We start from the raw sequence: 20,992 nt of genomic DNA on the forward strand, positions 1-20,992 counted from the left end.
GATATTATTTGTTCTTGTAGTGTAATGTTTTTATGACAATACTAGAACTTTATCCATTGCCACAGCAGGTGTTGGAGTCCAATCTGTCTTTCCATGTCAGCTGGAAACAAATGACCTATTGCTATAAATGTGCTTGAGCCACCCTGCCACACAGATAGGATTCCACCCCTAAGAGGATTGGAGCAGTGTTAATAGGAAACAATAGTCTCCACACTCCAGTAATAGCAAGGGGCATGAGGATTAGAGTCACTCTTTTTAGCAGGAGGTTGGAATTTATAATGTCGTGGAAGAACATGGTTCAACACCTCAGCTAGGCACACGCTACCATAGAGAAATCAGGCTGCCATTTAACATAATAGCTCCTGGTCCTGCAACTCCTTACTCACGCATGCTGACCGTTTACTCACGCGAGGAGCCTCAGTGAAGTCAATGGAACTACACACCTACGTGTGGGCTTGCCGGAGCATATCCATCTATGGCACTTTCCAAGCAAGGATCTACAAGTGCTATGTTGATTCACATAAGAATCTGCACACGAAGTGGGTAGGGCTGAGGTTCTGTGGCCTGCAATGTGCAGGAGGTCAGACTAGCTGATTGTGATGATCTCTTCTGACCTCAAAGTCTATGAGTCTTTGAGACATGGTCAGGGCAGGCGAAGTATGGGTACATATGGGATCCAGTGGAATGACCAGCGAGATTAAAGCTGCTTTTCTCTAGCAAAAATGCCAGGTGAATCTCACGGAAGTGCAGCGTGCTAAGAGGGTGCAGAGAAATCCAGTTTGCACCTCCCTGCACCAACAGGGATGGATCTGGCCCAGTGAAATTAGGCTGTAATCCTGCAAATACTTATGCATGTGCTTAACTTTAGTACCAGCAGTAGAATAAGCACCCACACAAGTGTCTGTAAGATCACACCACCTATAAAAGTAGGTCTTATTAGCACAGAAGGAGAAGTGGGGCCTTGTCTACAGTGAGCAACAATGCGCTCTATGAGGGTATGCTTTCTAAAGTGCACCAATTTGTTGCATGCTAACTGGTCTATAGAGCTTTTTGGAATTTGACTACCGTGTGCACAAAACAAGGTTGTACATGCCTGGGACATAATGTTACCTCATTGCATAATTTGATTTTGCCTTGTGGTGATTTAGTGATATTTTCTCATAAAAGATAATAGCTCCTCCCTGTTTATTTATGCTCCTCCCAAGTAATTTTGAACCCCCAGCTACTGGTATGAAAACTCCCATGCATATTACACAAATTCCCAGCTGTTTTTACACTGCAGACTGTGCACAGCCAAGAATTATCCCCATTCTGCCAATATAATATTGTTTTATGGGATAGCTTTTAATTATTATAATCCAGTGGATTTCTTGCTGCACTACTTCAGCTGTGCAAATTAATGTAAATGTAAGTACAGATTATTAGTTTTTAAAACAAAAAAAGTGATCTCTAGAGAACTCTGAACTGTAGTAAATTGCTGGAACTCAGGGAATGACCAGACTTCCGTCTGCTAAGGAATAGATGGCCCTTAGGGGATGACCAATGCTGGATAAAATGACGCATAGACTGGAGACACGCAATGTTATACAGAGCACTTTGCTAGGTGACTGAGCTGCAAAAGAAGGAGTTCTGTCAGATGAGCCATCCCTAAGTTATCACCAGAGACAACAGCTCAGAAGCTGCTGTGTTTCCCAGCCAGGAACATGAAAAGCCAGAATTAGGCAAGCTAGGCTGTTTTTTTCCCTTCAGTTCATTTACAGAGCAGGTTCCCACATGCCAGCTTTGGTGAAGCCTGGAGGAAATTCCGGAAATGACTGCACAAGGATGGGAAGGTTCAGCTGCTGGCATCTGCATTAAGCAATCACTTTTGTCTTTGCTGAGCATAAAAATGGCACAAAGAGGAGAGAGAGAGGGTATCACCAGGTGTCATCTACCCAAAGAAAAGTCATGCCAATCCTTATAAGTGTGCAAGAATGGACCAAGCATAACCCATTTGCTGTATTGTTCCATTATTCTGAAACAAATTGGGTCTCATTCTCATTTACACTAAGATCCCTATTAACTGCTCTGACAGTCTGAGAGCCATAAGCTGAGATAAAAACTCTACACTAGCTCTGTTCCCAGCCTCTGGCAGAGTGCATAGATCAGGGTGTATGGCCAGAATACACTGCCATGGCTATTTTCTGCTTCCCTGGAGCCATGGAAGTAGGCTGTAAATTGGAGAAGACTTGAAACATCTCTAATTTACACCCAGGGCCAGGCAGGCTCTCTCACGGCCCCAGAATACAGGCAATGCAAAGGTAACTTAAAGTTACCTTTGCCTCCTCCACCCCATTTCTGCCCAAAGTACAGGAATGGAGAAACTAAGAATCAGTCTGTTTCGCTTTCTTCTGTAGGTTCATTTGCTCTCTTTCCAGCTGGCTATGGAAGCCTTTGTGCTACCCTATCTCTTGTGAAACTCTCATTAGTGGGGAAATTGGCTATGAAATCAGGCAATAGCCAGAGACAGTTCACAAGCAGCTATCCGTGATTTTGCATTATGGTTCAGAGGAGCTGGCAGATATTTCATGCCAGGCTGGAGCAGCTATGGAAGGGCCCAGACAAGTTCAAGAGGCACAGAATGGATCAAAATAGCTGGCAGTGGGAAACTCTCTACCACTATTTATCTATCGATCTATCTAGTTCAACTTTCACCTCTTCTGAGCCCATCAGCAGGATAGCTGGGTTGTCACATGCTTTTTTATATAAGGGAAAAAATAACAGTATAGCAGATATTATTATTATCACCTATATTTTATTACAGTAGTACTCAAAGACCCCATTCAAAACTGGGGTCTCAATATCGCACCAGTCTGGTAAATAAATGCAATTTTGCACAGCAGACAAATTACCAAATCCATTAATGCAGATTGATACTGTTGAGGAGCATGCTAGTCTTTGAGTCTCTCCTCAGTTTATCACCGTTTTGTTATATGCTGGGAGTAATGCTACTGTGTACTGCTAAACAACTGCCATTTTCACCCCAGAAGTAGCTGCATTTTAGTGGTGAATGATGTGATTTCTGCATGAAAAATTTGTAAAGCACATGACAAAAGACTCCAAAAAAAAAAAATGGAAGTTATGTTTTCAGTGTGTGTTGAAAAGTTCTGAAACTTCAAATAATCATAAAACCTTGGCACAAGGTTAAAACTTGGGCATAGGCCAGGCTTTCTAAAATTAGGAACATCATTAGATGCTGGGTAGCATACTCCAGGCGGCGTGGGCAGTAAGAGAAGGACATTTCCTACTGTTTTTCTGATTCATTGAAACTGAACTGTAATGTTCAACTAGCTCTCTCGAAACCAAGATTCACCCTTGACTCACTGCTTCCAACTATGAAAAAAGGAGTTAAAGTCAGTAAGGGATTGCTGAGGGACATCATTTACTGAAGCCACTAAACCTGCCGGGGAGAAGACATGCACAATAGTGGAGTTACAACGAAAGGTATGTTTATGAGCAGCGGTGGAGTTTTGTTACAAGGTGGGGCGGAGAAGAAATAGTTTCACAGGTCTCTGAGAATACCGTCTATCTGTGCTTCCATTGGAGTTTCTCAGTGGTTGGTGCTAGGGATGTGTTAGGACAAATCTGTCTATGCCATACTGAGAAAAAGAACGAAGGCTAAAATTTCCACAAGCGAGAGTGCAAGGGAAGAATATATTGGAAACAGGACAAAACGTGAGTACCTACACCTAATTTGCATATAATAATAGTTTGTCCTTTAAAGGGGGTTTTCACACAAGGATCTTGAAGTGCAGTTCTACTTTGAAAAGAGACTCTGTAAAAATAGCAGGACCCTTTCTCTCTATTTCTCAGTAATTCCCAGTTCAAGATAGACAATATTTTCATATATGTCTATTTTGTACCTACCCCAATGAGGTCCCACTCCTGCCTGGAGCCTCTGGGCACACTTGTAATACATTAAATGATCATATATGTACTGTTTAGTAGTGAGGGGGTGTGCTTCCCCCCACAACTGCTAGCCCTGCAATCTCATTGTGGGATCTGGAGTGAAACTTGCCTGCTTGTGCATCATCATTAGTAATAAAGATTCTGCACAACCCAATTCTCCCCTCTGGGTTACACTTGTGCAGTCCCCCTTCTCTAGATTATGCCCTTAGTGTCTCCATTTACTGTAGGCTATTTTCCTATAATCTCCTATTGGTCCTACCAGTTCAGCTTCACCAGCAGTGGTTGAGCTAGTGCAGTCTCCCAGCATTGAAGCACCCTGTCCTCTGACCTTGCCCAGGGCAGGCCTGGATGGCAGTGGTTGAACACTTGATGGTTAAAACGCTGGCAGCCACCAGCACCTCTCCTCCCCTAAAAATCTCACTATGAAATTTTAGGGGGAAAAAACTTAGTGTATTCAGGGTCTTTGTCACCTGTGAAACCCTCTTGTGTTTTCCCAGGTGTTGCCCAGGCAGAATTTGGCCTCAAATTGATATTAGCTAACAATTTTGTGGATGATGCAGGAGTCAAGCTAGATTCCCTCTCCTGTAACTATGCTGATTCCTACAGGGCTCACAGGAGCAGTGAAATCTTAATTAGGGCTTGTCTATGCAGGAAAATTGACAGAAGGGAAGTGATTATACTGGAATAAAGTCACTTTTATTTCAGAACAGAGTGTCCACACATGGTGTTATATTGACATAGCTATAGAGTAGAAGAATAATTATACGTCTGTAATTTTTCTGGGTCGACAAGCATGTACTTCCAGCAAAGCAGGCATGGATGGCTCTGAAGATGGGATGCAAGCAGGCTCAGTTGTTATGATCATTTTACAAAAGCGAGTTCCTCCATCCCACAGGCAGGGAAACTGAAGTGCGCAGAGGGGGACGTGACTCGCCCAAAGTCCCAGCGAATCTGAGCTGGGAGTAGGATCCAAGGCCCAGATCCCCATCCCTGGAGTAAAACACATTTGGATATAGGCCCAGAGATCCAGCTGCTCTGGGCACAGCCTAGCGCGTCCATCCGGAGACCCCCGTGTTGGGTGTGCTGCCCCTGCACCCTGCGCCCTTGGCAGCCTGAGGGACTGGGTACCCAGTGGGGCGTGGATAGAGGAGCTGAGCCACTAACCCCAATACCCCTCACCATCCCCCCATGGAGCCCAACACCCCCCATGGACTTCAACACCCCAACATTGACCCCAAGACCCCCCCACAGACCACATTACCCCCAATATCCCCCCACGGACCCCATTACGGACCCCCCCCCCACTGACCGAACACCCCCCACGAACCCCATTACCTCCACGAACCCCGTTACCCCAACCCCCCCCCCCCCCCCCCCCCCCCCCACGGACACCGGCACCCCACAACACCCCCCATGGCCCCCGCTGCCCTCTGACCGCCCCCACTCGCTCTCTCCCGCCCCCCTGCGGCTCCGCGGCGCGGCTCCCGAGGGTGGGCGGGCCCGGCCCGGCCCGGCGGCGGCGGCGGCTGCTGCGGCTGCGCCCGGCCGCACCTGGCCAGGTGAGGTAAGGGGGGAAGGTTAGGGCGGGGCCGCCGCCGCCGCTGAGCCAGGAGGAGCCGGGGCAGCGCCGGAGCCGTAGCCGGCTGGGTGGGTGCCGCCGCCGCCTGCCTGTGCCGTGACGGTGAGTGAGCCGGCGGGAGGGAGCCCGGCTCGGCTCGGCTCGGCTCGGCTCGGCTCGGCCCGGCTCTGCTCTGCTCTGCTCTAGACTGCGGGCCGCCGGGCCTCCCCTCAGGCTGCTCCCTTCCCATTCCCCCCCCCCCATCCCCCGCTGCCCCTTGTCACCCCCACAATCCCAGCCCGCCCCCCCCCCCCCGTGTCTCAGCCCCCCACGGCCCCTCTCCACTCCCCCGCCGTCTCCTCCCACCATCCCCGGCGGAGCACGGCCCCGGTACAGCAGGGGAAGCCGTTCCGGGCTGAGCTGGGCCTGGTCCGGAGGAGGAAAAGAAGGTGTGATTTCCCCCGCTCCGAGCCAGGCTAACCCGGCGCAGACCTGCCCCTCTACACCCCGGGGCGGGGAGTTGACGGTGCCCGGGCTGATTTTTGCAGGTTGAGTGCTGGCCATGGCAGGCCTGTGATAAGCCCAGTTACAGCCGGGCTCTCCGGCTGTTTAAGACAGAGGGAAAGGTACCTTGTCCCTAGGCTGGTCTGACGCTAACTGGGTTGTTAACAGCAGTTTTTCCTAGGCTCTAAAGAGTAGGTCACTTACCCCTGCCTGTCATCTCTTGCCTTAATCTGTGGGCGGTGGACCACCTTGGGTTTTGTCTGCTGGGTGAGACTGATCCGCATAGCTGCATGCTGGTCAGTTTCCCCTTGTGCACCAGGCTTTAGCTAAGAGGGGATTCCCAGAGGGAGAAGGAACAGTGGCCATCTCTACTCTAGTGGCTGGTCTCTGAAGTCAGGCCTACCCTAGGAGAATGTTGTTCCAACGATGCTTGGCCGGTGGTGTTTTATGCGCTGTGTTATCCTAACCCTGTTTATCCCTTTGATGTTTATAAAAGGAGGGGCAGCCAGCAGCCTGTCTACACAAGACCTCACAATTGGCTAATGAGGATTGAGCTGCACCAGTGTTAGCAATGGTAGAAAACTGCTGCAGAATGTCTGTCAGGTAGATGAGATCTGAGTGATGATGGCCACTCGGTGGTTCAGAGGAAAAGCACTCCAATGATGTACTTTACTGTGCTTTGCTATCCCTTGTTGGGAAGTGTCTTCCCCTAGTATGCTTGAAAAAGCTTTCAGGGAGAGCATGAGACCCAGTGGCAGGAAGGACCATGCCCAGCTACTCCAATTTACTTTTCATGATTTGCTGTCAGCGTAATTGTGGCATATCTTGGCTAAGGAAATAAAAAGCAAGTCCGTTTCACTTTTATTTATAAGTAGTTTTGATTTCAGGTTTTTAGTTCTGCAATGTTTGTGCTGGAAATACTGCTGGGGAATGTGGTGTGATCTGAGGTATATAGCTAGGGAAACATGAATACCTCACCCAGAAAATCTGGTGTATCAGGATGGCATAGGTTTGCCAGCCCTCCAGCATTGTCCTGGAGCAGGATTGCTGGAACAATTTTTATAGTGGGGGTGCTGAGAGCCATTGAACCAAACTGTAAACCCTGTACCTAATGGAAACCACTTCAAGCCAGGGGGTGCAGCAGCCCCTAGTTCCAGCACCTATTCCTGAAGTCGCCAAGAATTCAAGATTAATCTTTCATTAGAGAGTATGTCATGTGATGAAATCTACAGGGATTCATCTAACCAAAATTAGCAACCCTAGCACGGCAGCTTGTTCTACTCTTAACAATAAGATGGACCTAGCTACGTCATTCAGGGATGTGAAAACTTAGGTTTGGGTATATAAATCTTAAAATTTAACTGTGCTTGAAATGACTCGCTACCTCTTCAATGCAGAGTTAAATAGAGTTATCTACACTGGAGTTAGCCTAGCTCAAGTGAGAGCAGAGTAATACTTGAGCTGTGCGGAGTGTTTGGATTAGTAGTACGGAGTTCTGCTAACTCAGCAGTAGCCTATGCCTCCTAATGGGCTAGTCGTAATTCAAGTTACAGGCACTAGCACAGTTAAGGAGTGTTGTGTATGGATGGGACTAGAGTTAGGAGCAAACAACTTGATTAACTTCACATAGGGCTTTATTGTTACACTGAAAATTCACCAGGAGATGCCTTTTTGTATTTTGCACCATTGTAATTTAGATCTGTTTTAATAGCACACAGCAAGCCAGGGTGTGAATCTACAGCACACCAGCTTGCTGTGCGCGTATGTCCCATGTGGTCACTGCTACAACGTAGTGAGAATATTGAGGGAGTGCGCCACAGGGTATGTTAGCGAGGCAAGCTGGTGTACTGTAAATTCACACCATGCCTGGCTGGATGCTAACTTGCTGTGCTGACAAGCCCTTAGTCCAAAATAGACAGAATTTGGTGACCTTACAGCCATGCAGCAAAATGTTTGTTTGATAAGGTTTTTGGATGCTTTCCAGAGGAGTAAAGCAAGGTATGCTTTCCAGAGCAATAAAGGAACAGAAGGAGGTTTTGTAAATGGCTAGCTGAGTTCCTGTTGACATTTTTTGCTGTTGTGACGTTATTTTATTAACAATAGTGTTAGGGCATCTAAAGTCTTGAATTGGCATCTCTTTAACCCATTTCTTAAATCTAAATTAAATAAACAGGAATTTGCAACTGGATCTGAGTATTTGTCCCACTTAATAAATAAAACAAACTCTATTCTGGTTACAGATTAATTCTCTTTGATCACTTGTGTCACGTGCTTTGGAATTGGACCTGCAGGTATTTCTATAAATTAATTGATACATTTAGTCTTATGGTAGCTTCTTTAAAGTCTTTTGCACCTGTGCTGAAATAATATTTTGTAATTTTTATATTAATAATCCTTAATAGATTGTGAGAAATTCATATATCTTCTACAACTACTTTTGATGAGGAGAAATATTTGTGTTGTAAGATTTATACACCCTTACGTAAGTTCTCATGGACCAAGGTTTTGTATGCTAAAAAGCAGGCCAGATAAAAATAGTTCTAAGGAAGAGTTTTGAACACTCAGAAATGCAAACTATAAACATATGCACATGTAATTTAAGCCATTTTTTTCAAGTAATTTGAGCCTGAAATTTAATATGCTGTAGAACTCTTATATGAAAAATGCTCTCTATATCCTAAATATCTTATGTTTTTTATAAAATTAAAATCTTGATCATATGAAAATTGCATGAAAATTTAACTATTTTTCACCTTGTCTGGTTGTTTACTTGTTTCATTTGGAGCTGTGAGTATAGGTTAGGTGGTTTGTTTTTACTTTTACTTTCACATCTGGTTCTCATACACTGGCAAAATACTGCAATATTTGAGTTGCAAACACAGTAGATGAGTATTTAAATCCCAACAAACTTTCAGTTGATTTTTAAAAAGAAGGTATTTCTGTTAACAAGTTGAATAAAATTTTTTCATCACAAAACCTAAAGTTTGGAACAAGTGTTCTTTTAAGCATGAATAAATCTTTGCTGTTCACTTACTTTTAAGCTCTCTTCTAACCAAACTGAAAATGTACTGGTCAATGTAGTTTGGCGTATTCAATAACAAGATACATATCTCATGTTCTTCACAAATACCTGCAAGATTTGAACTGCAAATGACTTTCATGGTTGTTTGGCACACACCATGTAGACATGCAATTACTTTCAAATTAAATCTCTGTTTGTTATCCTCCACTACAAAACTGACCCATTTGAGACTTTCCTGCAATTGCTGAATACTCTTTTTTTGGCCTGTATTAACTTCCATTGAGGAGGGAAAAGAATATTGTGACTGTGGGATAATCTGGTCAGGTAATTCCATTTGCTGAAGTATTTGAAGAGGTTTTTTTTTAAACAGTAATATCTTTTCTTCCACTGTTTGTTTTTTTTAGCTTTATCTCTTGCGTAACAGGCTTCGTAGCATCTAAAACAACATTCTGATTGGGGTTTATCCTTCACTTTGCTTAATTATTAACACAAATCATAAACCAACTTCTGGCTCCTGTAACTTCTAATGTAGAAAGCTGCTGCTTTTACAATGATTTAACCCAGACAGTTTTAAAGTGTTTGAGAACATTAAGGCAATTTTTAGTGACAGATTATTAACTGTTTTTAGCAGGATATAATCTGGCTAAACCTAATAGCCATTGTATATTTAAGACATGCTTTCAAATAAGTATCAAATGACACGTAACCAATCATTATTTAAGGTATACCTGATTCAGTTTCTATTGCTCAGTTTCAAGAAACTGTGTTAAATTTATCAGTGAATAAGAGACTCTGCTAGTTCTTGGTGATTTTTTGTCTTTCTGTAGATATGGCATTACATCCACGCAGAGTTCGCTTGAAACCCTGGTTGGTAGCCCAGGTAGATAGTGGTATGTATCCAGGTCTCGTATGGCTTAATCGGGAAGCAAAGCGATTTCAGATCCCCTGGAAACATGCGACCCGACACAGTCCTCAGCAGGAAGAGGAGAATACAATCTTTAAGGTGTGTGGGGGTGGGGGCAGAAGACGGACAAAAAACCCTAACTTTGTTACGTTGCTTTCCCAGCTACTTTTAAGCAGTTTGGATCTTGCTATTTTTTTCACATGAACTGTTAAAAACAAATCATTTGTGATGCTTTATTCTCTTGCTGCCTAGTGTTTATAAGTCAGGTCAGAAACTTGCTACAGAATACTCCAGGAGCCTTTGTATGTAACTTCCTAAACAAACTGAACACACCTCTTTGCTACCTATAATTCTGTGGATTCCAACACATGAGCGACAGCTCTAGGCTGGAGACAAAGGGTTGAGAGTTGTTTGGAATAATTGTTGGATGATCGTTCTAGTAACAATTTGTAGCCACCTTTTTGCCTTCTAAATTTGATTTCAGAAGGAATGTTGCATGCATCTGAGTGCAAAATTTTGCATTTATTTCTGGGGGAGACTTGTTAAAGATGTCACCATACTCATTTGTGTTTCTTTCAAACTACCAGCCTAATTCCATTATGGTAGAAGACTTCCTAGTTACTGCTGACTTTTAGCAGATTGTTTTCCTCTAATAGCTACCTTGCCTGGGAAGTGGCTAGCTTGTTCTGAATATTTAGTGTCACTTAGATTAATATTTCCTCTGTGCAGAATTTGATCTGAAATGGAATACTGAATAAACTTGGAGTGAACAACTTGAGGTGCACTTCCCTTTTCTGATATCCACCATTGTTGTTGTAACTTTATTCTCCTGGGGCAGTCTCATGAGGAATCTCAGGACTTGTTTGCTATGTGTGGGTGGATGTTACTGTTACACCGGCAGAGTTTAGGGCTGTTTAAAAGAAAACTAGTATCTTGCCCAGTGTTTCTCCCCTCCCCCCCCCCCCCAATTTGAACCAGGCTGTTCTAACATGGCCCAATTTTTCAAAAGTGATCAGTGACTTTTGGGTGTTCAACCTGAGACTTAGAAGGGCCCTGATTTTCAAGAGAGTGCAGGTGCTCAGTATTATGTAAATCAGTCTTCCTTAAGGTGTCTCAAATTGGGCACCCAAAGTCACTAGTCACTCATAAAAATTTAAGCCTCTTTTTCTGTTGGGGGAGGGGGAAAGGTAATTCAATTGTTAGCTGCTCTAAGAAGCGGGGTAGCTTAGAAGAATTTTTTTAAAAGATGACGGTTTTTATAATGCATTTGTTTGGAAACCTGACACTTGGCTAAAAATGGGCACAGTCACCGAGCTCAGGCTGAACACAATGTACTTTGCTCCCAGGCATGGGCTGTGGAAACAGGGAAGTACCAGGAAGGAGTTGATGATCCAGACCCTGCGAAATGGAAAGCACAGCTCCGATGCGCCCTTAACAAAAGCCGGGAGTTCAACTTGATGTATGATGGCACAAAAGAGGTGCCCATGAATCCTGTTAAAATTTATGAAGTGTGTGATATCCCACAGTCCCAAGGATCAATCATTAACCCAGGTGAGGAAAAGGGTGAGGGCAGTGCTAGTTACTAAGCCAGCATCAGCCCAATACAAGGGCCTTGTTCTGCTGATATGTTAACTCTTCAGTTACCTCTGCAAACAATGCTGATTGGAGGAGGGTCCATGATGACTAATCAAACTAAAGGATTTAGACCCACATTCACAGGTGTTGGAACTAGGGATGCTGCTTCACCCCCCTGGCTTGTAATGGTTTCCGTCATATGCAGGGTTTATATTTTGGTTCAATGGCTCTCAGCACCCCTACTGTGTAAATGGTTCCAGCCTCCCTGTCCACATTCATCCCTGGCATAACTTTGCTGAAATTAATGGAATTACACTAGGGTGAGCGTAGCCCCTTATTTAAGAATGGCTATATTGGGTCAGACCAGTGGTCCATCTAGCCCAGTATCCTCTCTTATGACAGTGGCTGGTGCCGGATACTTCAGAGTGAATAAACAGAACAGGGCAATAATCGAGTGATCCGTCCTCTGTCATCCTGTCCCAGGGTCTGGCAGTTAGAGGTTTAGGGAGACCCAGAGCATGGGGTTGGGTCCCTAACCATCTTGGCTCATTGCCATTGATGCCCCTGTCCTCCATGAACTTATCTAATTATTTTTTGAATCCAGTTATATTATTGGCCTTCACAACATCCCCTGGCAACAAGTTCCACAAGCTGACTGTGTGTTGTATGAGGAAGTATTTCCTTGTATTAGTTTTTAAGCCTGTTGCCTCTTAATTTCATTGGGTGACCTCTGGTTCTTGTGTTCTGTGAAGGTGTAAGTAACACTTCCCTACTCACTTTCTGCACACCATTCAGGATTTCATAGAATTCTCTCACCTCTGCCCTTAGTCATCTCTTTTCTAAGCTGAACAGTCCCAATCTTTTAAATCTCTCCTCCTATGAAAGCTGTTAGATACCCCTAATCATTTTTGTTGCCCTTCTCTGTACATTTTCCAGTTCTAATATATTTTTATTGTGGTTACCAGAATTGCGCACAGTATTCAAGGGATGGGCCCTTATTTCTACTATATTAAATGTTGCACAGTCCTTGGTCATGCTTCTCAGTCTGCATCTTACCTCTTTTGTATAAATAGTTTTAAACATGATTTTAATGCATAGTGTGTATCACTCTTCTGATGTTGGTAAAGTATGCAAGTTAACATTTGATACTCTACAAAACTAGTTTCTAATTTACATTATTTACCAGTAAGTGAACTTCAGTGGAGGATTATTCTAAGACTTCTGGGGGATGAATGCTATGAGCAGTATCCTTGTGGTCAAATTGTCACAGTCTGGAAGCAAAAGGGAAATTGGTCATAGCCTGACAATTGGCAGCTGTCTTTGCTGCCTTTGTCTTTGTCTATGAAACCATGCAAGGTAAATGGGACAAAATTGAAGAGAAACTCAATTCACTTTGGGCAAACTCAACACTTCCATGGAGTGAAACCAGTAATGAATTTTGCCCAGTGTCTTGAAACTAAGTTTTGACTTAGAGATCTGTCTCAGTTACAAACTTCTTTGCTATTCAACAAGTGCATCTGTTGGCCCCATGCTGCAGTGGAAGAGGGAACTGATGTTCTGTGTCGTCTTTGTCAGTAATCAATGAAGTTCAATATTGCTTGCTAAATTCATACTGTATGGTTATGTACAGGCTCCACTGGCTCTGCTCCCTGGGATGAGAAAGATAATGACCTTGATGAGGAAGAGGAGGAGGAACTGAATCCATCTCAGCATGTTCCCATACAGGACACCTTTCCATTTCTTAATATCAATGGTTAGTAGATTCGGATGTAATGTGTCAATGAAGTGATGGACTTGTAAATCAGTGTACGTAATCAGTTTTTAGTTTAGTAGTTGGGTGTTTATTAATCAGTACTGTGATAGCAAGGCAGTGTGGCCTAGTACATAAAGCACTGGACTGGACTCAAGAGAACTGGGTGCTGTTCCTCAGTGACCTGGGCAAGTGAGTTCACCTCTCCATGCCTTAGTTTCCCTATCTGTAAAACAAGGATAATAATCCTGATCTCCTTTTGTAAAGTACTCCGAGATCTGTGGATGAAAAGCACTACATAAGAGCGTGGTGGTGGTGGTGTTAAAGCAAACTTATAACTTCATCAGAAAACAAAATGAGAGGGAGTGGTTAAAATAGACTTGTGAAAGTTTTCTTCTCAGACCACTTTATCCTGGGCTTCTTGCCTTGTAAAGAAATCTATTTACACCAGTATTATATCCCACACTGACAAATCTGTTCTTTCAATACTTCAGTTTACATCTATAGCAAACTGGATTCCTCTAATAAAGCTTTATTAAGAGAATAAACTCACACTGTGCTCTAAAAAGAAATGGGATGCCCTATTTTGTATGTCAAATCAAAATATCCTGTAATAATGGAGATTTCTTAAATAGCTGTTGTTGGTATAATTTTAGACAGATAGGTTCTGGTTTGACAGATTTTAACTGTAATGTTGTCTCACACTGAAATGCACTTCTTTATTAGTTTCTTAAAGGTCAGACCTGATGTTTGAAATTTTCTAGACAATCTGGTTAGGCGAGATGCAGTATTAGCTGTCCCTTTCCTGATCTCCAAACCTTTGACCTGAGCTGTTTTTTTTAAATGTTGCTAGGTTTTTATTAAACTAAAAACATTACTTGTGTTAGAAAGTGCTCCAGTCAGTACAGCAATACTAGTACTTTGCTCTCATAATAGTGCTCTTGAGTAGTGATTGAAGTTTACCATCTCATAGCTGTTTGAACCTGTATGCATTGAGATAGTTTGGTCCAGTTCTCAGTGGATAGGCCACATACAACCATCACACTGATACTCTGACAATCTGACTGCTGCAGTCTGGTTGTGCCTGGGTACCTAACTCTCTTCCATTCTGTGATGGTGTTTGCTTCAGATCAGATGGAAGCATGCTGGTAGTGTTGGGGAAGGAGTGGTGTAAAGGAAATTTTTGTTCATGTACTATTTGTTCTGTGATTAGAGGATGTAACACCCAACAGATACCCCAGTTTTGCTTTATAGCAGCTTCTGCACTTAACAGAATAATTGGGAAACAAGGGAATTAGAGCAAATGTTCCTATTCATGCCTCTGTCCCTCTATATTCAACATTATGGAAAACTAAGGACAGTACTTTAAATCAATTCTATGCCACAGTTCTGTCTAGATAAACTAGTCATGTTAATAAAAATGCAGTCATTATTGGACCAAATAAAACTAAAATGTTTTAACTATTTATTTAGATAGTTTTAACAAGTTTACAAATCTTTACCATGTAAATATCAAAACAAAGCACTCATTACAACAGCTTTTGTGTAGAGACATTATACAGGAATATAGTAATCAGATCTTTCCATTTAATGGGGTGCTGCCATATTGGAGAGTGAGTATCATTACAACACCTATACTATGTTTATAGTGACATTGTTAAATTGAGAGAAATCTCTGCATATGCATATTTAACAGATCAGGCATGTCTATCCAATGATGATGATCAGAAACATTGGTCAGGTATGCTAGTTCTTGGCAGATGAATGTAATTTGTCAATGTTTAAGGTTTTTAAATATTGTTCACCAACTCACTTGATTGTTCTGTGTAGATTCCCCGATGGGGCCAGCTAGTGTGGGAGACTGCAGCCCTGAAGCGGTGTGGCCAAAGAATGAACCTCTAGATATGGAGATGCCCCCATCTGCGCTGCAGCATGACTTCTTCAGTTCTCCTGAGCTCTGGATTAGCTCTCTTCCTAGTAAGTATGCCTATGGATTTCTAGTACATCTGTCACTGGCTACAGGTCTTACTTTACTGTTACTGCTTTTTGACTTCTTACATTTCTATATACAGATAACTATATATTTAGAATATACTTCTGCGCAGGTCTAATTTATATTGCAATGTTCTTCCTGTAATAACTTCTACCCTGTCTGATGTGGTGCATGCCAAGGTCTTTGCTGAACAGGAACAAAGTCATTCTAACCATTTATCTCTTAGTGACAGATCTAGAAATCAAGTTTGAGTATCGAGGAAAGGAGATTGGGCAGACGACAACTGTGAGCAACCCCCAGGGATGTAGACTCTTCTATGGAGAGCTGGGCCCTATGCCAGACCAAGAAGAGCTGTTTGGACCTATTAGTTTAGAGCAAGTGAAGTTTCCAGGAACAGACCAAATCAACAACGAAAAGCAAAAGATCTTCACAAGCCGGCTACTAGATGTTATGGACAGGGGACTGATTCTGGAGGTCAGTGGCCATGCCATCTATGCCATCCGCCTCTGCCAGTGCAAGGTGTACTGGTCTGGACCATGTGCCCCTTCATCCGTCGCACCAAACTTGATTGAGAGGCAGAAGAAAGTCAAACTCTTCTGTCTGGAAACATTTCTAAGTGGTAAGTAACTTGAAATGCTAGGCAGTAATGCTGAGGACTGGCCTTTCCGTTTGACAGTGCTATTCATGCTTGCGCTGAAAGATCCAGCCTGAGGGTCAGTCTTGATAGTCTTACTCCTCATTATCGTGGTCTGGGTACATGGGAGCCCAATCTAATGCCCTCTGAAGTAAATGGCTGTCTTTCCACTGACTTCAACAAGCTTTGTTTTATACCCAGTGTGAGAAGAAACAAAAACGGCCATACTGGGTTAGACCAAATGTCCATCTATCCCCAGTTTTCCAGCGGTGGCCAATGCTTGGTGCTTCAGAGGGAATGAATAGAAAAGGTAATCATTGAGTGATCCATCCCATTGGCTATTTCCAGCCTCTGACAAACAGCAATCCCTGCCTATCCTGGCTAATAGCCATTGACGGACCTATCCTACATGAACTGATCTAGTTCTTTTTTGAACCCTGTTATAGTCTTGGCCTTCACAGCATTCTCTGGCAAGGAGTTCCACAGGTTGACTGTGTGTGGTGTGTGAAGAAATACTTTTTTTCTTTGTTTTAAACCTGCTGCCCATTAATTTCATTTGGAGATCCCTGGTTGTTATGTTATGAGGAGTAAATAACACTTCCTTATTTACTTTCTCGACACCAGTCATGATTTTATAGATCTCTGTCATATACTCTCATTCGTCTCCTTTCCAAACTGAAAAATCTGTCTTTTTTAATCTCTCCTCATATGGAAGTTATTCCATACTCCTAATTATTTTTGTTGCCCTTTTCTGTACCTTTTCCAATTCCAATATATCTTTTTTCCGACGGGGCAACCAGATCTGCATGCAGTATTCAAGAAGTGGGCGTACCATGGATTTATAAAGCGACAATACAATATTTTCTGTCTTCTTATCTATCCCTTTCCTAATGATTCCCAACATTCTGTTAGCTATGACTGCCACTGCACGTTGAGTGGATGTTGTCAGAGAATTATCCACAATGACTCCAAGATCTTTCCTGAGTGCTAACAGCTAATTTAGACCCCATCATTTTATATGTATAGTTGGGATTGTTTCCACTGTGCATTACTTTATCAACATTGAATTTCATTTGCCAATTTGTTGCCCAGTCACTCAGTTTTGTGAGATCCCTTTGTAACTCTTTGCAGTCTGCTTTGGACATAACTATCTTGTAGTTTTGTATCATCTTTAAATTTGGCCACCTCACTGTTTTACCCCTTTCTCCAGGTCATTTATGAATATGTTGAACAGTACTGGTCCCAGTACAGACCTTTGGAGTGATACCACTATTTATCTCTCTCCATTCTGCAAACTTATCATTTATTCCTACTCTTGGTTTCCTATCTTTTAACCAGTTACTGATCCGAGGGACCTTGTCAAAGGCTTTCTGAAAATTTACGTACACTATATCCACTGGATCACTTTTGTCCACATGTTTGTTGACGCCCTCAAAGAATTCAGGTAGATTGGTGAGGCATGATTTCACTTTCCAGAAATGATGTTGACTCTTCCCCCAACATATCATGCTCATCTATGTGTCTGATAATTCTGCTCTTTACTATAGTTTTGCCTGGTACTGAAGTTAGGCTTACTGGCCTGTAATTGCTGGAATTGCTTTGGGAGCCTTTTTTAAAAATTGGTGTCACATTAGCTATCCTCCAGTCATAGGTTACATATTACAATTAGTAGTTCTGCAATTTCACATTTGAGATCCTTCAGAACTCTTAGGTGGACATCTGGTCCTGGTGACTTATTACTGTTTAATTTATCAATTTGTTCCAAAACCACCTCTAATGACATCTCAGTGTGGGACAGTTCCTCAGATTTGTCACCTAGAAAGAATGGCTCAGGTTTGGGAATCTCCCTCACATCCTCAGCCATGAAGACCGATGCAAAGAGTTCATTTAGTTTCTCTACAATAGCCGTATTTTCCTTGAGACCTCCTTTAGCGTCTTAATTGTCCAGTGGCTCCACTGGTTGCTTAGCAGGCTTCCTGCTTCTGATGTACTAAAAACATATTTTGCTGTTACTTTTTGAGTCTTTGGCTAGCTGTTCTTCAAATTCTTCTTTTGGCCTTCCTAATTATATTTTTAATGTCACTTGCCAGAGTTTATGCACTTTTCTATTTTCCTCAATAGGATTTTTAACTTCCACTTTTTAAAGGATGCCTTTTTGCCTCTAACTGCTTCTTTGACTTCATTTAGCTAGTGGCACGTTTTTGGTCATCTTACTATTTTTTTTTTAATTTGGGGTATACATTTAAATTGAGCTTCTACTATGGTGTCTTTAAAAGGTTTCCATGCAGCTTGCGGGGATTTCACTTTTGGCACTGTACCTTTTTAGTTTCCTCATTTTTGTGTAGTTCGCCTTTCTGAAATTAAATACTACTGTGGTGGGCTGCCCTCTATCCCCCCAGGGATGTTAAATTTTATTGTGTCATGGTCACTATTACTAAGCGGTTCAGCTATGTTCATGTCTTGGACCAGATTGTATGCTCCATTAAGGACTAAAACAAGAATTGCCTCTGCTCTTGTGGGTTTCAGGACTCGCTTTTCAAAGAAGCTGTCATTTAAAGTGTCAAGAAACTTTATCTCTGTATTCTGTCCTGAGGTGACATGTACCCAGTCAATATGGGGATAGTTGAAATCCCCCAGTTTTTAGTTTTATTGCCTCTCTAATCTCCCCAAGCAAATACAGACACTATCACCATCCTGGTCAGGTGGTCGGTAGTATATCCCTACTGCTATATTCTTATTATTCAAGTAATTATGGAATTACTATCCATAGAAATTCCATGGCACAGTTTGGTTCATTTAAGATTATTTCATTTGACTCTGTTTTCTTTCACACACAGTGCAACTCCCCTATCAGTATGACCTATTCTGTCCTTCCAATATATTTTGTATCCTGCTATTACTGTGTCCCATTGGTTATCCTCATTCCACCAAGTTTCTGTGATGCCTGTTATAGCAATATCCTCATTTAATATGAGGCACTCAAGTTCACCCATCTTGGTATTTAAACTTCCAGCATTTGTATATAAGCGCTTTAAAAAATTGTGAAAAGTGAATAGGTGTTGTCTTCTTCTAAACAACTAACTTCTTGTTTCATTCACTGAGCAGCATTGGTAGCTAGTGTAATTTTCGGAGACCTTTCTACCCAGGAGAGCAAAAAAGCTCTGAGCTGTGAGAGTGGAAGGGTAAAATGTTTTCCCTGGAATAAAAGTTATCACACTGATGATTGGTGTTATCACACTGCTTCTTTCCTTAGAGCTGATTGCCCACCAAAAAGGACAGGTAGAAAAGCAGCCACCTTATGAAATCTACTTCTGTTTTGGAGAAGAATGGCCTGATGGAAAACCTAGGGAGAGAAAGCTGATTGTGGTTCAGGTAAGGGAGCTATGGCTCTGCAAAACAAATATCTGTTAGAACAGTGGGTCAATCAAATACATAAAATCTTGAATGGATTTTCTCCATTTTAGCATATGTGGCAGTGTAAAACTTGTTCATGAGATAAGAAACCAGAGTTGCAAGCTGGTGGATTTGTTCATCTTTTAAATCCAAGTAAAATGGAATGCATTTACTATGAAGTGGAATGTTTCAGTGTAACCTGCAGCTCAGGTGATAGTGACACTGTTCTATGGATAAAGAGTCTACCACTACAAAAGTGTCTTGGTTAACCTGAGTATTTGGAACCTTACTATGCCGCTTTGGGGTTATCATCCTAATTAGGCTAAAATAACTCTTTCTTTTTAAACAGGTAATTCCAGTTGTCGCTCGGATGATTTATGAAATGTTTTCCGGTGACTTCACACGTTCCTTTGACAGTGGCAGTGTGCGGCTTCAGATTTCCACACCTGACATTAAAGACAACATTGTTGCCCACCTGAAACAGCTGTACCGCCTCCTGCAGACTCATCAAGAGGGTTGGCCAATGCAGGCACCAACAATGCATATTGCTCAGCCACTTTCAGCACAATGACATATGTTCAATCTCTGACTTAACTCTGCTCTGCTCTCTGGTTTCTTTTATGTACATAGAAAAGATATTTTTAAATGGTGCCTTGCCCATATATAAATAAAACCTGTGTCAATCCTGTATACAGATGGTCAAATTGCAACAGTATATGAAATCCACTTTTTTGAGTGTCTAAAATGAAAGCCTTTGAAGCAGTACCTTTAGTTACGCTACACTTTTTTTATCTCAGGCTAGTTTGCTTAAGCAATCTTTTATAAATCACAGGTTTTAAAGTCTTAAATATTTTAAATAGCTAATGCTTGAGCCTTTTGTATAAAATAGTTGATAATTAAAACTGTTTTTTACATTGATCAACTGTCAATATGCTTTTTTATTCTCCATTAAAATTGCTTTTGAGAAATTACGGCCTGAGATTAAAATAATTATTCTGAATTTTCTGTAGCAGCAAATGGCTGGCTGGTGCTTCATCTAACAGAATGCTTTATATATTGATGCATCATTTCATTGATGGGTACAGATGATTCAAAATTTTAACTTTACAGCCTCTAGACCAAGGTCCTGGCTCAGTGCAGGGGGCTGGATGTGATGATTTCTCAAGGCCCCTTCTAGCCCTATGTTTCTGTGATTGCATTTCAGAGAATGCTGCCAAGGAGATCCTGGACTTAATCTCTTACCTACGTTTGGCCTCTAGGCCCTTTCTCTTAGCTTTCCCTATGTCACTGGTACATATATGTACCATGACCCCCCAGCTTTTCCCCTGCCCTGTGCTTAAGCCTGTTTTACATATCTCGAGAGGTCCTCAGCCTTCACACCTGCAGGCAGCACATCATGTAGTTGCCCTAGTCATCACAAACCCAACTATCTATATTTCTGTATGAAGGGCCCCATACATAAACAGGAGAAAGGTTAATTATTCAGTTGCCTGTTTCACTTCCTGACTGCCATTGTGCCCCATTCCTGTTTGTAAAGGAAACTGCTCTCTAAATGTTCCAGGATCTCCCTAGTGACGTGTTGTAGGTGTATGTTCTGCATCCTTAAACATTGCATTATGCATTTGCTTCTCTATGAGCAGCACTTAAAAACCATATTCTTGCATGTCTGAATGTCAGTCTAGGAAGTAATCATGGATTTGGGTGAGGGAAA

General features: G+C 42.3%; 1 protein-coding gene across 3 annotated transcripts; it reads left to right on the forward strand.

Moving 5' to 3' along the window:
• Positions 1-5,451: 5,451 nt before the first annotated feature.
• On the forward strand, positions 5,452-20,199 carry IRF6 (interferon regulatory factor 6). Of its 3 annotated transcripts, XM_067558821.1 has the most exons (9): positions 5,452-5,629; positions 8,251-8,301; positions 9,860-10,035; positions 11,283-11,487; positions 13,142-13,264; positions 15,092-15,238; positions 15,481-15,873; positions 19,142-19,260; positions 19,631-20,199. In XM_067558821.1, the coding sequence occupies exons 3-9, from the start codon at positions 9,862-9,864 to the stop codon at positions 19,850-19,852; spliced, it is 1,383 nt and encodes a 460-aa protein (XP_067414922.1). In that variant the 5' UTR covers positions 5,452-5,629; positions 8,251-8,301; positions 9,860-9,861; the 3' UTR covers positions 19,853-20,199. The 3 variants fall into 3 exon arrangements, with proteins under 3 accessions (XP_067414922.1, XP_067414923.1, XP_067414924.1); XM_067558822.1 differs by lacking the exon at positions 8,251-8,301; XM_067558823.1 differs by lacking the exons at positions 5,452-5,629; positions 8,251-8,301 and adding an exon at positions 6,528-6,613.
• Positions 20,200-20,992: the final 793 nt, after the last annotated feature.

This window comes from Emydura macquarii, unplaced genomic scaffold (genome assembly GCF_026122565.2).
Source record: "Emydura macquarii macquarii isolate MOO-44397 ecotype Brisbane River unplaced genomic scaffold, CSIRO-AGI_Emac_v2 contig_2184, whole genome shotgun sequence".
NCBI lineage: Eukaryota > Metazoa > Chordata > Testudines > Chelidae > Emydura > Emydura macquarii.